Raw genomic sequence first — 14,020 nt, 5'->3', positions numbered from 1 at the left:
CCCACCCCTTTTTCTTTCTTGCCGATCCCTCCTAAATATTGTATATCCCGGGATGTTAAGTTCCCAGGCTTGCCCACCTTGCAGCCATGCTTCTGTAATCCCAATCAAATCGTATTTGTTTGTCTCAATTTCCACAGCCAATTCATTTACCTTGTCCTGAATGCTTCTTGCATTAAGCCTTCAGATTTGCTTTTTTCACCCTCCTTGCTCTTTCTGATTTTTTACTTTCGCTGCCTAACCCAACTTTTCCTATTTTATCTTTCCTGTCCTTTGCCCTATCATACAGGTTCCCATCCCCCTGCAAATTAGTTTAAACTGCATCCGACGGCTGTACTAAACCTAGCTCCCAATATATTGACCCCTTTTGGGTTTAGGTGTAACCCATCCTTCTTGTAAAGGTCATGCCTTCCCCAAAAGAGATCCCAATGGTCCAAGAAGCCAAAACCCTGTCTTTTACACCAGCCCCTCAGCCACACATTCATTTGTCTTAACCTTCCATTTTTGTCCTCAGTTGCACTTGGCACAGGTAGCAATCCAGAGATCACCACCCTGGCGGTCCTGTTTCTTAGCTTCCGTCCTAGCTTGCTGTAATCCTTTTTCAGTACCTCCTCCCTCTTTTGATCTATGTCATTGGTACCCACATGTACCAAGACATCAGGCTGCTCGCCCTCTCCTTTCAAAATTCTCTGGACCCAATTTGAGATATCCCGTACCCTTGCACCAGGGAGGTAGCACACCATGCAGGTATACCTATCTGGCTCACAGAATCTTTTGTCTGTACCTCTGACAATGGAGTCCCCAATGACCACTGCATTCCACCTTACCTTTTGTACCACCATGCCAGGCTCAATGCCAGCGACCCAGTCTCTGTGGGCAGCTTCTGTCAGGTCATCTCCCTCAACAGCATCCAACACAATATACCTGTTGCTGAGAGGGGTAGTCACAGGTATGCTCTCCATTTTCCAGGCATTTTTCTTCCCTCCCCTGACAATTACCCACTTGCCTGACACATCTGGTCTCGGGGTAACTATTTCCCTGAAAGTTGAATCTATTAACTCCTCATTCTCCCTTACCAGCTGCAGGTCCTCAAGCTGCAGCTCCAGATCCCCAACTCGGTCCTTAAGGAACTGCATCTCGGTGCACCCGACGCAGATGTGGCTATTTGGGAGGGTGGAACTCACCCATGGTTCCCACATCTGACACCCAGTACAAAGCACTAACCCCAAAGGCATGACTGAGTTAAAATAATCCCGCTTACCTTTCTCCTCGCCTGCTTTCACCTAAGCCTGTTGAGCCAAAGCCTGAAGTCCCACTCCTTCGCCGCGTTGCTCGCTCACCGGGCCGCTCACCTCCGCTCGCCGGGCTGCTCACCTCACCTCCGCTTGCCGGGCCGCTCACCTCACCTCACCTCGCCGGGCCGTTCACCTCGCCGGGCCGCTCACCTCACCTCCGCTCGCCGGGCCGCTCACTTCACCTCGCCGGGCCACTCGATATATATCCATTAACTGTCTCCTTCGCCAATAGTCCCTTATATAATGCTTTAATCCAATTAATATATTTCTCTGGTTGGTTGAATATCAGAAATACTTAATGTGAAATCTTTGCCATGCACATTTTTTTTTTTGCAAAATAGTTAATCTCAAATTCTTCTTTTGCTGCTATTTTAGCACTTATTTGAGAAGAACAGCTCAACGTGTCTCATCCACGAGTTATTTTGATAAGAAATGCCCATTGCTGTTCTATGATAACTTGCTGCATTTGAAGATCCCATGAACGTTAAACTGCTAATCTCGCTTCAGTGATGTTGAGTGAAGATATTTATTCAAGATAATGAGAGAATTGTGTATTTCTTAAATGAAGGAATTGAGGTCTGTCATGTGTCTTAACTGGAGAGGTCCTCATTTCAGAATCTATTTCCCGGGCACTGGTTTTATCAGTCCTGGCAACTGCCTGGGGTTGCACTGAATCCTTTGCGACTGAGACGTAGGGGATTGACCACAGGCCTGGATCAACATGAAGACTGTTTTCTTCCATGTCCATGACACTGCCTTACTTCCACTGCCTTTCATCCCTTTCTTCCTCTCTGGGTGAAATTTTTTCCTATGCCTTTTAGTCCCGAATGTTTGAATGTATTTCCAACCAGACTCCAGTGATCCAACCATCATGAATTAAAACTCTGCATAAATTAAAACTCTGCATAAATTAAAACTCTGCATAAATTAAAACTCTGCATAAATTAAAACTCTGCATAAATTAAAAGTCTGCATAAATTCTACATACTGTATCTTTCTTTGCATCAAATCACATTTCTTTGTTGACTGACCGTGATCAATAAATCAAAACTTCCATTTTAAGGTAATTGTCCTTCACTTTCAATTAATCATGGGCTTTGCCCACTCCCCATGTTTGTCACCTTTTTCATCCTACCAGTCCTACAACTTATTGGAGTTCTTACAACACTAGCATTATGTACATCAGAAATATTAATTGCTTCAATGTTGACAGCCATATGTTTGACCACTCAGGATTTAATCTTTCTTCTTGTCTTCCTAAACACATCTGCTTCTCCACATTCCTTTCCCCATTTAATATTTTGTTTAAGATCCAGCTCTTTGACCTAACTTCTGCTCATCCACATTATTACATAGCTGGGTGAGTGTCAAATTTTATCTTATACTGTTCCCTCCAATGCTCCTCGGATGATTCACAAAATAAATATGTTCTCATCTATCCTTTTGAGAGGTTAACAATCATTTAAGTCTGAGGTGCATCAGAATTTCTTCTCACAGAGTGTGGTGATTCTCAAGAATTCTCCACTCAGAGGGTTATGGAGGCCAGATCATTTGGAGATATTTAAGGAGGAGAGAGATAAGTTTTTGCTCAATCAGAGATTTGAGAGGTGCAGGGAACTGCAACTGAAGAGGAATTGAAGCCTGGAACAGATCAATTGTAATGGTATTGAAAGGCAGAATAGCCGTGAAGGCACAGGTGGCCTACTCCTGCTCCGATTTTCTTGTGTATCCTGAGATAACTGGGTTGCTTATAGGGATACTTAAATTGGTCTCAACGCTTGAGCATGTGGAAATAAATCAGCTTTTCCATTTCTGCTTCTGAAAATGCTCAGAATTGTTTTGTTCCTCAAGAATGGGGAACATTGAAGGGTTGGCAGTGGAGAGGGTCAAGAACTTCAAATTCCTGGGTATCAACATCACTGAGGATCTGTCCTGCAGCCTCTGTGTTGGCGCAATCATGAAGAAGGCTCGCCAACAGCAATACTTTGTAAAGAGTTTGAGGAGATTCGTTATGTCACTGAAGACCCTTGGAAACATCTGCAGGTGTACCGTGGAGACTATTCTGGCTGGTTGTATCATTGTCTGGTGTGGAAGTGGCAATGCTCAGGACAAGGAAATCTAGGAAGAGGGTTGTTAGCTCAGCCTGCGACGTCACCATTGAGAACATCTACTCGAGATGGTGTCTTAAGAAAGTCCGCTATCCTCAAGGACCCCCATCACCCAGGCCATGCCCTCTTCACTCTGCTACCATTAAGAGCATGAAGATGAGCAGTCAACTGCACAAGGACAGCTTCTTCCCCTCTGCCATCAGATTCCTGAATGAACAATGAACCACTGCCTTACTTTGACATTTTCTTCCACTATTTTTATTTATTTTGTAACAAAGTTTATATATAAATGTTTGCACTGTGATGCTGCCAAAAGACAACAAATTTTGTGACATGATCCTGACAATAAATTCTGATTCTGATGTGTTCAGATCCCTGGTGTCTCAACCTTTTTCTTTCTACTCACGTACCACTTTGAGTAATCGCTATGCCATCAGTGCTCTGTAATTAGTAAAGGTTTGCTTAAGGTGGTATGTGGGTGGGAAGGGAAAGTTGAGAATCACTGCTCTAGACCCAATTGTTACTGAAATATTTTGCTTGAGAAATATTGTCATTGGCCCATTTCCTTTGGAGTTATGAAACCATGCACATAACGAGTCAATTAGGTACGATTAAAACAGTGGTTTTCAAACTTTTTCTTTTCACCCACATACCACCTTAAGCAATCCCTTACTAATCACAGGACACTGATGGGATAGAGATTACTATGGTCTGTGAGTTGAAAAAAAAGGTGGAGAACCACTGGACTAGAACAAACAATCTAATGAAAGTGCTGAGTCCATGAGGTAAATAGGTAAAGGCCTGGCTTAACTGATCCATTCCAATTGCCACAGGATGAATGATGGGACAAGTGGCAGCATGGTTTTTTTTATGCACAGTGTTTCTGGAGTGTGGGAGTTCAGGTTCAACATAACTTAGCACGAATAACGTGAATGTGAGAGTTTGGTAAGTGGAGAGCTTGTGCACAGGGCCTGGTTAGGAAAACAGGTTATCAATGAGCATAAAAACTATTAGCAGAAAAGATCTGCACCTGTAATATTTAAACATTCCAAAGCAGTGACCTGCCAGAAGGCACAGACGAGTGTAAGATGAGATGTGATTAGGGGAAATAGAGAGTCGGATTCAAGGGCGCAAGCTGAATGTTCCTTTTCAAGGCTGGGATCTGACTGAAATCCTAGCTTTGCCATTGACTACAATGGAACCTGCTCTCAGGAGGAGGCAAAAAGCTCTGAAATAGCAGAGCCCCAGGCCACCTGACTGGACTCCTCCAAAACTTGTTCCTTTGGAGCATTATATTTCTTTGTATTTATCATGAATACTTCTTAAACTAAACACACCCTAAATGGGCAAATAGCACGCGCTTTGTCATTTTGTTCAATTAGAAGTGTTACTTGTTCCTTAGTTGCTGTTTCATGGTCAGTGTGACTCAATGCCAACATTTTTGCTTCTGATTCAGAGCTTCATGGGTGAAGCCTTGCCCCAGCGTGACTTTGGACTGGCTGAGGTACTGTCCTTCCGATAAGATATTAAACCAAGGCCCAGTCCATTTTCTCGAATTGAATAGACATGCCCTGTTAGCAAGATTCTTTGTCAGAAAGTCACTCACTCATGCATCCCTAGCATGTCTGGTAACTTTGGGAATTCCATTTTCACACAATTCCAATTACATTGTCAACGCAGAAATCAATATTAAACTGTAGACCTGTATTTGAAAGGAACAGCAGGGGCAGGGATTTGCACCTCGACCCGGTCCCTAGTTTAGCTAGTAATTAAAACAGCTCAGGAGCATTGGCCTGCAACAGAGGCAGAATGCTAATCTCACTGGTACACCTGGCCAAACAATGCTGACTCTCCCACCTCCCGCATTGTGAAATTCTCTGCCCATTGACTCCCCTGTTTGCATAAAACCTATTTTCTATAATCAAAATAAATTACCTGGCCAGGTTATGGGGAGAAAAGTCTGGGTCTTGGGAAAAAATGTGCTGTAATCTGCAATTTGTGCAAACCACAAGAAGATTAACACATAAGAGTTTGTTCATTGGTGAGAGTGAAAGAAAAAAACATGCCCCGGCTGGTTCGTTGTGGTTTGATTTAACTGTTTAATGTACAACCACAGCAACTTGCAATTTATATAGTCTTCAACATAATAAAATGTTCCCCAAAGCACTCTTTTGTTTAATTCCTCAGAGCTTTTCTGCCTCATCCTGTATCTGAACAGTGTAATTACATCTGACTAAATATAGCTTTCCATATATAACTAGGACATTCATTCATGGTGATCCTTCTCTATGCTTCAAGGACCCGCAAATCAGAATTACATTGCTACATTCCTTCCTTCTTTCAGCATTATAGCAGATGGGGTTCATCAGACCCCCACATGCAGCCCCTATTTTTTTCATTCGTGGGAATATCTAGCATTTTTGCATATTCCTCATTGCCCTAGAAAAGGTGGTGTGAGTTATTGCCAATGAAATAAGGCAGTCCCTGTTGAAAAAATGGTCCAGTATTGTGTCTCTCAGATGACAAAGCAGAATATCTCTCCAAAGCAGAATGGTGCCTAACCTGGGGAACGTGCAGAAATCACATTCATATCTTCGGGGTGGGACTCACTGGTTGAAAGTGGAGGAGGTGCTGTGCAGGTAGGGTGGAGATTGTACTTACTGTTGGTAATCACTGCAGTGAAGTGGCACCAAGAGTTGGGGGGGGGGGGGGGGTGGGGAAGGGGTGGCGACAATCAAACAGGTTGTTTTGTCTTGGATGGTGTTGACCCTCTTGATTATTATTGGAGCTGCACTTACTGAGGGAAGTGAAGCTATTCTATTCTAACTTGTCGATGGTTGGAAAATCTTCAGGGTGTCATCAAATGAGTCTCTTGCCCCATGTTGTTGAGCGTTGGCATTTTTGTGGCACTCGTTATTTTCCACCAAAATCCCAAGGCCAGACGTAGCAGAGGTTGTTGCATTTGGATATTTATTGCTTTTTATTATGGAGTGTAGCGAACCCCAACAACAAACATATTCCACTGTGCTAATCTGGTGGGGTAGTTTTCCTGTTACTTACTGAATTCAAAAGGCTTCTCGACAAGTCAAGAACTGAGAAGGGTAATCGCCCTCATTTCATTCTGCAATTCCAACTCCTTCGTTGCTATTAATATCAAAAAGCTTTAAATGAGGTCACAAAAAAGCGTCGTTCAATTGAATTTCAAGGCCATAATTCTTTCAGTGTGACTCCATTAATCTGTAACTTCACCAGTTCTGAATTTTGGTCACAAAAACTTAGCAAGTTTGGGCTGAATGCTTCAGGATTAACAAGTCAGCTAAGAAGGAAGTTGCAAATGTTTATCACCTTCCACACTCATGGAAGATTGTATAGTAATTCATGGTTTAAACTACTTTAAATTCTGATCATAGCTGCAAGGCAAGCAAATTATTCAATTCAAACCAGGACTTGCTGCTTTGGAAAGGACCAGCAAGGATCACTGAATTCTGGTTAGTGTTTATGCTGCCTCTGGGGGTCATAGATTTTGCCAACTTGAGTTAGGCCCTTGTGCCAGGTTTCTTCATGTGTTTCCCCCCCCCCCCCCCCCCCCATCCCTGCCAACACTGGACTCAAATGAGTTGAGAACGGAAAAAGGTTGGATGTAAGCCTTTCATATTATTGTTTCTGTGACATCTGCAGGATCTCATTTTCTACTTGGTGGGTGAAGTTTTGGTAGGGGAGAGAGTGCAGTTGTGATAGTTATCATTGTTTGAGGTGTAAGGGACATCGACATGTGAAGATCCAGTGAGACATTGTTCAAAGCCATATTTGATGGAAGTCTTCTCTCACCCATTTGGTGAGCTTTAGAACTTACAGATGCTGTAAAGAGGAAGGCCATATCAAACATCTTCCTGCTCGTGGGATTTGCAAACCAATGTACAAATGTCTCTCTCAACCAAATAAGATTTAGCAGAATGTTCATCTGTTACTTCAAACCAGTGGTATTCCTGAGGATGGATTGCAGACCAGAGCTTCAAGGTTTTGAGGGGAGGGTGGGGGGAGGGTGAGACAATGGATAGTGATCCAGAGTAATTTTCTTTGGAAAACCATAGCACTTATTGCAATTACATATGGATGTAAAAGATCCCACAGCACAAGAGAGGCAGGGATGTTCTCTTTGGCATGCTGACCAATAGTTAACCCTTCACTCGAATCATCACTTAAGCAAATTAGCAGGACAACAGCACGGTTCAGTTTGTGGGAACTGGCTAGCTGCAAACTGACCTTTAAGAAAACTGTGCATGAGTCCTCCGAATGGCTGGCTTGTTCTTGGGGATGTGATGAAGTTGAGGAGATTGCTGGTACTGTTTTATGGTTTGATCCCTATATAACAGATGAATGAAGTTGATGTGTTAAAACCCAGCTGATAGCAATCTTCTGGTTTGGCCTCTTTGTCAAACTGCTTAAGTGATTGTGCCTCCTTTCTTTGGTAGGTTTTGGACATGGATCAGAAGTTAAACACCATCACAGATATGCTGCACCGACTGGTTGCCAGCCAGGAGGAACACTCACACTTGCAGGCCCAACACCCGGCACAAGAAACCGTTTTACAGGCCGTTGCCTCGGCACACAGCTCTCTACCCAGCTACGAGCAGCTGATCGTGCACAGGAAAGATCAAGACAACATGGCCTGAAATTCATTTGTCTGCTGTTTCAAATACTGCCACCTACAAGAGATTGCAAGAGACCATTTGAATATCGTACAATAAACCTCAAGGTTATACATATACTGTAAATGACACAGATCTTGAGGAGCTGGCAGTGCACTGATGCAGTGTATGAAACTTGAAACCAGCCATCGTTAGACTCTGTCTGCCTTCTTGGCATAAATGTCCCTTCCGAACCTAGTTAATGGATTCCATCAGTTTTGAAAACAATTTCTTCGAAGCATGTCTCTCAGAGCCTCCGACTTCTCCCAAGTACATTTCAAACACTCCTCCAGTGGCATGTTTAGGGAACAGTGAAATTGATGCTTGATCCATCTGTCAAACTGAAGGAAAAGACTTGATAGATGTTAAGACCTGTTGTAGTCCTTTATAGAACAGATTTGATATAATTGCAAAAATCTAAATATGGAATGATTGATGAAAACAATATGAACACTTACTTTATGTCAGTGCAATCTTTCCCCCAAACTGTTCAGTGACTGCATCAGACTTATTTAACTGTGAAAATTTCATGTCCCTTTTGTTTATTTTACTATGTAGGAATGGTATCTGCAGGAGTAATGCACAGGCAATGTAGGTCACAAGTAAATTTCCCAGAGCCCAGTAGATTGATGTTTGCTGATAGCTTTTATCCCAGTTTACTCCAGGTAGACAGGTTGGTGTGGCCCAGTGAAGGGATGTTTACCAATAACTTATTGGAAGCTTTTTTATCTCAGCTCATTCCAAGTGGCCAGGTGGGTGTTCAGTTTTCAACACCATTTCAGGATATGTATGTTTATGTTAAATATACAGTGCTTCCTCGAATCATGGGGTCATACAGCGTGAAAGCAGGCCCGTCAGCCCATCTTACCCATGCCGACCAAATTTTCCCACCTACACTGGTCTCAGCTGCCTGCGTTTGGCTTATAGTGTATGTCCCTCTAAATGCATCCTACCCATGTCTCTGTCCAATATTGCAGTATCACCTACCTCAACTATCTCCTCTGGCAGATCATTCCATACATTCACCACCCTCTGTGTGAAAAAAAATTGCCCTCAGGTTCCTATTCAATCTTTTGCCCCTCTCTTTCAGCCTATTCCTCTGGATACTGATTCCCCTCTTCTGAGCAAAAGACTATGTTCACCCAAGTCAAGTCACCTTTTTTCATTGTGTTTGCACGGTAAAGACAAGATAATGTTTCTCCAAGACCATGGAGCCTAAGTTAAGATAGAAGTTAAACACATAAAATATTAAGATGTATAGTGTAAGAGTCCCCAGTACCAAGGTACCAATCTATTTGCCTCATGATTTTCTAGACCTCTGAGGTCACTTCTCATCCTCATGGCCTGTACAACCTTTCCCTAGAGCTCAGGCCCCTGAATCCTGGCAACATTCTTGTAAATTTTCTCTGTACTCTCTCCAGCTTGACGATGTATTTTCTGTAACATGGTGACCAAAACTGAACACAGTACTTGGTGTGATCATTTTGCTTGGTTTTACTTCCCTGTTTTATATTTGAAGGACGTCAGGCAAATTGGTTGCTATATCTAGAGCCGCACTTCTCCTTTTAGCTGGACTGGTAGACCATCCCACAGGTTGCAAGTACAACCAGAAACTACTGACAAGTGATATATTAGTTCTAGACCCTATTGAGTTTTCCTCATCGCCCTTTCTGGAGATCCTTCAGGTAACCAAGCCAACTTTCTTCAAGTAAGATAAGTCATGGTTTATATCAATGCAGTCATCATTTCAAGAACATTCACTTTGGGAATTTCTCACCTGGTGTGATTTCCAAATTTCCTCATGAAGGGATAATTTCAGCCCATTGAGATGATACTAGGTCACAGATCTCACCATCTCATTCCCCACTTTCAGTCATAGAGTTCTACCACAATGAAACGGCCTTCAACTGAACTTCTGTGTGCTAACTAAGCTAGACCTATTTGCCCACGTTTATACCTGTAAACCATTCATCTTCACATACCTATCCAGATGTCTTTTGAATGTCACAATTGTACCTACCTCTCCCACTTGCTCTGGCAAATCATTCCATGTCCCCACAATCCTCTGTGTGAAGAATAAGACATTTTAAATCTTTTCCCTCTCACCATATTTTTTCATCTTTTTCATTCTCCCCATATACACATCAGTTGCCCTCAAATACTAACTACAAAAATGCCCCAAGGGTACTTTGCAGTGGCCAATCAACCTTCCCACCCATACATCCTTGGGATGTGACAGGAAAACAGGGCATCATTAGGAAACTCACCGGGTCACAGGAAGCTTGTACACTGAGATGGGAAACAAGTGGTAGTAAACCAATCACCTTTTTAAGTCTGTACCAAATTTTATTTCCATTGTCTTCAGTCACAGTTAATATAAAGATGTAAACTCTCTGTCCTCCATTACATAACAGGGCACAATTTTCATTGTGCCCTTTCCTGCTTTTCTGCAGCTGATTTTTATAGCATCAATCCAGCTGCTACTTAAAACATAAGAAACAGAAGGAGGAGTAGGTCATTTGGCCTGTCGAGCCTGTTCCACTATTTAGTAAGATCATGGTTGATCTGGCCATGGACTCAACTCCATCTACCTACCTTTACCCATAAACCTTAATTCCCTTAACCATGCAAAAATCTATCTACCTGTATCTTAAATATTTTTAATGAAGCAGCTTCTGTTGCTTCCTTGAGCAAAGAATTCCACAGTTCCAACTCATCCTCATCCCCGAATCTTGAGGATGCATCCCTGAGTTCTATTTTTGGTCAATTACAGTGTCAGGGCCTACTTTACATCAGTGAGACCAAGCAACTAGACAACTGGTTTGCCGTACATCTGCACTCTGTCCTCATGTGCTAGCCGGAGCTCTTGCTGCTTACCATTTTAATTCCTGCCCTTCATCCCCATACCAACCTTTCTTTCCTGGATCTTTTCTATTGCTAGAGTGAACCCAAATGCAAATCGGAAGAACAGCACCTCACACTCTGCCTGGTTGTGTGAAGATTGAAGTCTCCAATTTCAAGTAACATGGTCTTTCTTCATTTACCTAGGTCCTTTCGTATTCACTATCCATTTCCCTTCACCACTTTTTTCACCAGCCCACCACCCACATGCCCGTCACACCATGACACCTCCTTCTGCCATCCATTACATAGCTGCAGTAATCTACTTCCTCCCACAGCTGCCTCCACCTTTATGCTTCCCTTCCCCATCTTTATTTCCACCTATCAATCTCCCAACTCCATCCCACCTGCCTCCAACTATCTGTCATTCTTTTCCCCTCCTCACTCCAGCTATCATGCACTGAGTTCTCCCCTCTTCTCTTTAATAGAGTCTGCTTTCTCTCTCCTTTCTCAATCCTGAAGCAGACTGGCTGTTGACTGTCAACATTTTACTTCCATTTCCTTCGACAGATGTTGCCTGATCTGCTGAGTTCCTCCTGCAGTTTTTTTTTGTTCTATATTCCAGTATCCACATTCTCTCGTGTCACCAATGTCCACTGATTGCAAAAGACCCATCAACTCAGTGGTGATTCATTTAAAATGCCGGGTGGAAATTTAACCTGCCTTCTAAGATCAAATCATCAGGTCATTCAAGAATCAAAGACCCAGCAGTCTATTTCTCTTTAGCTAATGTGACTGCAAGCCACTGGAATTACTGTTACTGTGTGCAACAACTAATCAGAGGATTATTTGAGAGATACAGAACAAACAGTTTGCTGTCCTAGAAGAGAAAATTCACTAGAAATGAGGGGTGCTGCAAACCACAATCAAAGCCAAATGAAATCCAATCACAATGAAATCAAAATTGAGCAGGATGTTCAAGGAATATGTTTGGGACTGACCACTTGAAAAGCCTGTCCTACAAGGGAAGTGCAATTAAAGTGAAGACTCTTTGCAACCACTAGGAGTCAAATATTTCCATCAGTTGCTCAAATTTCAATGATTGATGAGTGGGTGGAAATCTAAAATTGGAATTTGATACCCCCCACCACCCACCCCCCCCCCCTCTCTCTCTCTCTCGCTCTGCAGTTAAACTTTTTCTGCATTGCATTCAGGAATACTTAGTCTGTGGAAAGAGTTTGGGTAAATCTCAGCTAATTTTAATAATGTCATCAGTAAGTGGGCTAAAGAAATTTACTTTGACACCCTCGGGCAGGATAAGAGGTAAAATGTCAGTCGCAATTCTGGAGAACCACAGTCGCGTGCAGCTTTAATAACATCAAAATTGAGATTAATTTTAATCATTTAGCCACTCACCTTGTCTGTTAAGGCTTACAGCAAGACTTAAGTTCTGTGCCAGTGTTTACTGGTCCTGCCCCAGTGTTCCCCGTGTATTTATACTCATTATCCTGTTTACTGAAGGGTTTGATCATCTTGCTACCATTGAAATGAGTATTTCATCCACCCAACATCCCGGCAACTCTCCACCAAGTGATAGGGGTAGAGAGAAGGGTGATTTTTGCAAGGGAAGAGGGAGATATTCAAGCAAGTGAGTCCTGGAAGTCAAATTATAGAATTGATGCATCATTTTGGGAGATAGGAGAGGAGCATGCGGAACTTGAATATTGAGCCACTGTGCCAACTATAAATATAGTTCAAAGGACTTGCAAGACAGGGAACCTATGATATTCTAAGCTAGAGAAATTCAATGACGTCCAGTACATCTCAAATTTATAAATAATGCCATGATTATTGCACAAAACACGAAAATTGATCATTTTCTTTTTGAGGGTGAAGTCACTTGGTGCCTCCCAAGATTATTGATGATTACTGAAGGATCTGTTTGCCATTGACAACTTCTCAAACTCACATGGCAAATTACAAAATAATTGAAGAGTTCTATTGTGTATATGTAAAAAAAAACATAGAACATGTATGATGATTTTCTACTGTTAAAAACAACCTGGGGTTTCTTATAATCTTTATAAATTATTTTTCTCAATTACGCCCATCACTTTCATAATGGGCAGTGAGATACGCTTCCTTCTGCAACCTACCCTCAAGTCATTTTCTTTCACCCTCAGTTCATTCCTATCTTTCTCTAACCTCTCTCTTTTTATTCATTCACATTTGGTGCCCATTCCTATTTTTTTAAAACAATGGTGGTATCAAACCAGCCCCTTGAAGCACAGATGCTTTCCTTATTTCTTCCCCTTGTTCCCTTCCTTCCTTTATTTTTCTTTCCATCCTCAAATGTATTTTCCTATTTCTGCCCTTCTACCATCCCAATTCCTTTTTATCCTCTTTTCCACTCTCTTTTGGCTTCGCCTGCCTCTTTTCACTCCACTATTTATTCATCTCTTCCGTTCCTTTTCCCTTCTTCCCATCTCCTGTCACTTCTATCCCATGGGACTCTCCCTGTGTTTCAGTACTGAGTTGACTTAATGTTTCAGTGACTTTTTAAGGATTGTTTTTTTTCTTCATTTCAAACTTGCTGCTCAGAAACCTATGAATGAAGCAAACTATCTGGAACTCAGGCTCTGATTTATAAGCTCAATTTTATAATGATGTTATCTTTTTTAACTCAAATATTATGTGTAAATTTGAAGATGCCAATTTGGTATCATGCCTCAAATAAAAGCAATCTTCTTTTACCTGCAGTCTAGTTTTAAATGACACCTGTAAAAACGCAAAGAAATGCTGGAGAAACTCAGCAGCTCTTGCAGGGTCCATCAGAGGTAAAGATATAGAACCAACATTTTGAGCCTGAGCCCTTCAGCAAGGCATGATTGAGGGCTTAGGCCTGAAATGTTGGTTCCATACCTCTGATGGACCCTGCAAGACCTGCTGAGTTTCTCCAGCATTTTTGTGTTTTTACTACAATCACAGTGACTGCAGACATTCGTGTATCATATAAAATGACACCTGTCTTGATGCCATGCATAAAATCTTGTGAAAATGAGGCTCTCCTGGAACAATTTGCATATTTAGC

The 14,020-nt window shown here is 42.1% G+C and overlaps 1 protein-coding gene across 3 annotated transcripts in view; it reads left to right on the top strand.

Moving 5' to 3' along the window:
- The window catches only part of LOC138742330 (potassium voltage-gated channel subfamily KQT member 1), an 844,658-nt gene extending 830,976 nt beyond the window's left edge, over window positions 1–13,682 (top strand). For all 3 annotated transcript variants that reach the window (XM_069896622.1, XM_069896604.1, XM_069896614.1), the window contains one exon: window positions 7,873–13,682. In XM_069896622.1, the coding sequence (XP_069752723.1) occupies window positions 7,873–8,073 (201 nt within the window). In that variant the 3' untranslated portion in view covers window positions 8,074–13,682. The remainder of the gene's footprint in view (window positions 1–7,872) is intronic.
- Window positions 13,683–14,020: the final 338 nt, after the last annotated feature.

The sequence above is a fragment of the Narcine bancroftii genome, chromosome 1 (genome assembly GCF_036971445.1).
Source record: "Narcine bancroftii isolate sNarBan1 chromosome 1, sNarBan1.hap1, whole genome shotgun sequence".
Lineage (NCBI taxonomy): Eukaryota > Metazoa > Chordata > Chondrichthyes > Torpediniformes > Narcinidae > Narcine > Narcine bancroftii.
Note: the sequence above shows the minus strand (reverse complement) of the source record. Positions and strands in the feature narration are given on the sequence as shown.